Source organism: Eimeria mitis, genomic scaffold (assembly GCF_000499745.2).
Source record: "Eimeria mitis Houghton genomic scaffold, Emh_scaff1446, whole genome shotgun sequence".
Classification (NCBI taxonomy): domain Eukaryota; phylum Apicomplexa; class Conoidasida; order Eucoccidiorida; family Eimeriidae; genus Eimeria; species Eimeria mitis.
Window position 1 is genome coordinate 9,135 of NW_013569276.1, and position 1,985 is coordinate 11,119.

The 1,985-nt window shown below is 49.2% G+C and overlaps 1 protein-coding gene across 1 annotated transcript; it reads right to left on the reverse strand.

Annotated features, from left to right (window-relative positions):
- Positions 1–279: 279 nt before the first annotated feature.
- Positions 280–1,946, reverse strand: EMH_0037170 (uncharacterized protein; the record flags this gene model as incomplete). The annotated part of the gene is made up of 5 exons (XM_013495156.1): positions 280–316; positions 426–630; positions 841–988; positions 1,390–1,755; positions 1,911–1,946. The coding sequence occupies 5 exons, from the start codon at positions 1,944–1,946 to the stop codon at positions 280–282; spliced, it is 792 nt and encodes a 263-aa protein (XP_013350610.1).
- Between the last annotated feature and the right edge of the window lie 39 nt (positions 1,947–1,985).

Consider the following 1,985-nt stretch of genomic DNA (forward strand, 5'->3'; position numbering starts at 1 on the left):
TTTCAAAAATAGGATACAATGCATAATAGGTGGGAGCAGTTACTGTCAGGCAATCTCCACCAATATCGGTGCAAGTGAAGTGTAACCCTCAGAGAAGATAGCAGAGAAACACCATCTCATTTCTTCTAGTAATCTGGAGCAAGGCGATGGCAAAAACGCCCCTATTTCTGCTTGCTTTCTGGCTGCCTGCCAGTGCAGGGGGGAAAATAACGCTATTTCTCGTCATCCACGTTTGGTTTTCAAGTTGTAAGGTGCAACTCCCCATCAGCGGGGTAGCTCTCACGCGTGCTCCTGTAGCATAGTCTCACCGGCGTACCTGCACAACGATAAAGCAAACAGGTTGCATATATAGTTGCTTTGCTGGCGTCAAGAAACCCCGCTTGCTTGCACTACAGGCGTTTGCACACAGCAGCGTCTAAGCATACCTCCCGAGGGACATGATGGTGTAGACTGGGTTCATTCTGGTCAGCTGAGGAAGCACAGAGGCATCAACAATAGAAAGCCCGTTGAGACCCATAACCCGGAACTTGTCGTCCACCACCTTGCCCATGGGTGCGCTGCCGTAGGTATGGCCGATGCTTGTCATGTATGACAAAGCAAACTTCGCCAGGGCCTTCGGGTTTTGAGAGCCTGCATGCCGATGCACAGAAAGCGTGAGTAAAGATGGCAGATGTACAGACACCCAACATCCTTTTTCTCAAGTGATTACTGAAGACGCCACAACAACTGAGCACCGCCAACCAGCACAGCACCTCAGTATACAGCCGGTAGGGAGGTCCCACTCTCCAAGGCTATGTTGGAGCAATCATTGTTGCTATCTGAACAAAGTGGAAAACATACTGGGAAGCCTTGGGGGGTATGTCGCGGCCCATTGCTGGCTCGCAGACTTCTCGGCTGCTATGGTGTGCAGCCCAAAGAATGGAGCAAGGAACTCCTCCTTCTTGACAGCACCTCCGCTGTCTGCAGCATCTGCGTTTGAATATGGGTCCTGAATAAATAAATAGAGCAAACAAAACTTCTTCAACACGAGCAGCGCATCGCTACGCACCTGCATGATTCAGAAGCTTAGACGCATAAACCAAAACGAGCGGTGCAATCAGTGGAGTAGTGATGGATCTTCCCTACCAGCTGTCATTCTGGATCAACCATCTTTTCCAGGCAACCCAAGCAAAACCTGCTATTTTATTACTGTCATTCACATCCTCCAAAATTAGTTTATAATACGGATACTCAGCTATTTGCACCATAACACGTTTTCTACTTACACGCGAATGGATCCCGTAATNTTATAATACGGATACTCAGCTATTTGCACCATAACACGTTTTCTACTTACACGCGAATGGATCCCGTAATCCATCATGTACAAAACCGTCATTAAAAGCTCACTTTAATCTGTTGATCAGCAAGCGTGGGCTGGCCGGGGAGGCGAATGCATTTGCTGTTGCCGTAAGTAGTGCAGCAAACGTCCAGCTTGGCACAAGTGTGGTCTTCGACAGCTTTCTGCGTGCAGGGTTTCTTGCAGTCTTCAATGGCTTGTTGAAGGGTTGGATCGTTGGGGGCAGCCTTGAGCAGCTCCTCGGACTTGATAGAGTCTGCCGTTTTCTTCAGCTCGTCCATCTTCTCTGAACCCAACACTTTCTCGAGCTCAGCATCCAGACGCCGGCCAATAGCACCCAGGTGCAGCGAGGGATCCTTTGCAGCTTCGTCTGTGCCCTCTACGTGGGCGCGATATGCAGCGAAATCGAAGCCAACCTGCCACAGAAGAAAGGCGGAGAAAAAAACAGCTGAACGACAGAAGAGAAGAACAAAGCAAGTAAAGTAAGCTCTACTACTGTATGCGCAAGAGTTGGGGCATGACTCTACGGATATGTAAAAGGAATATTCTATCAACGGGGGATGGTGCTGACTGCTTCGAGTCGGCGCTTAATGCCCAGCTTTTCCATTTTCGCCTCGTCAACGTCGTGTTCAACGAAAGGGCTGTA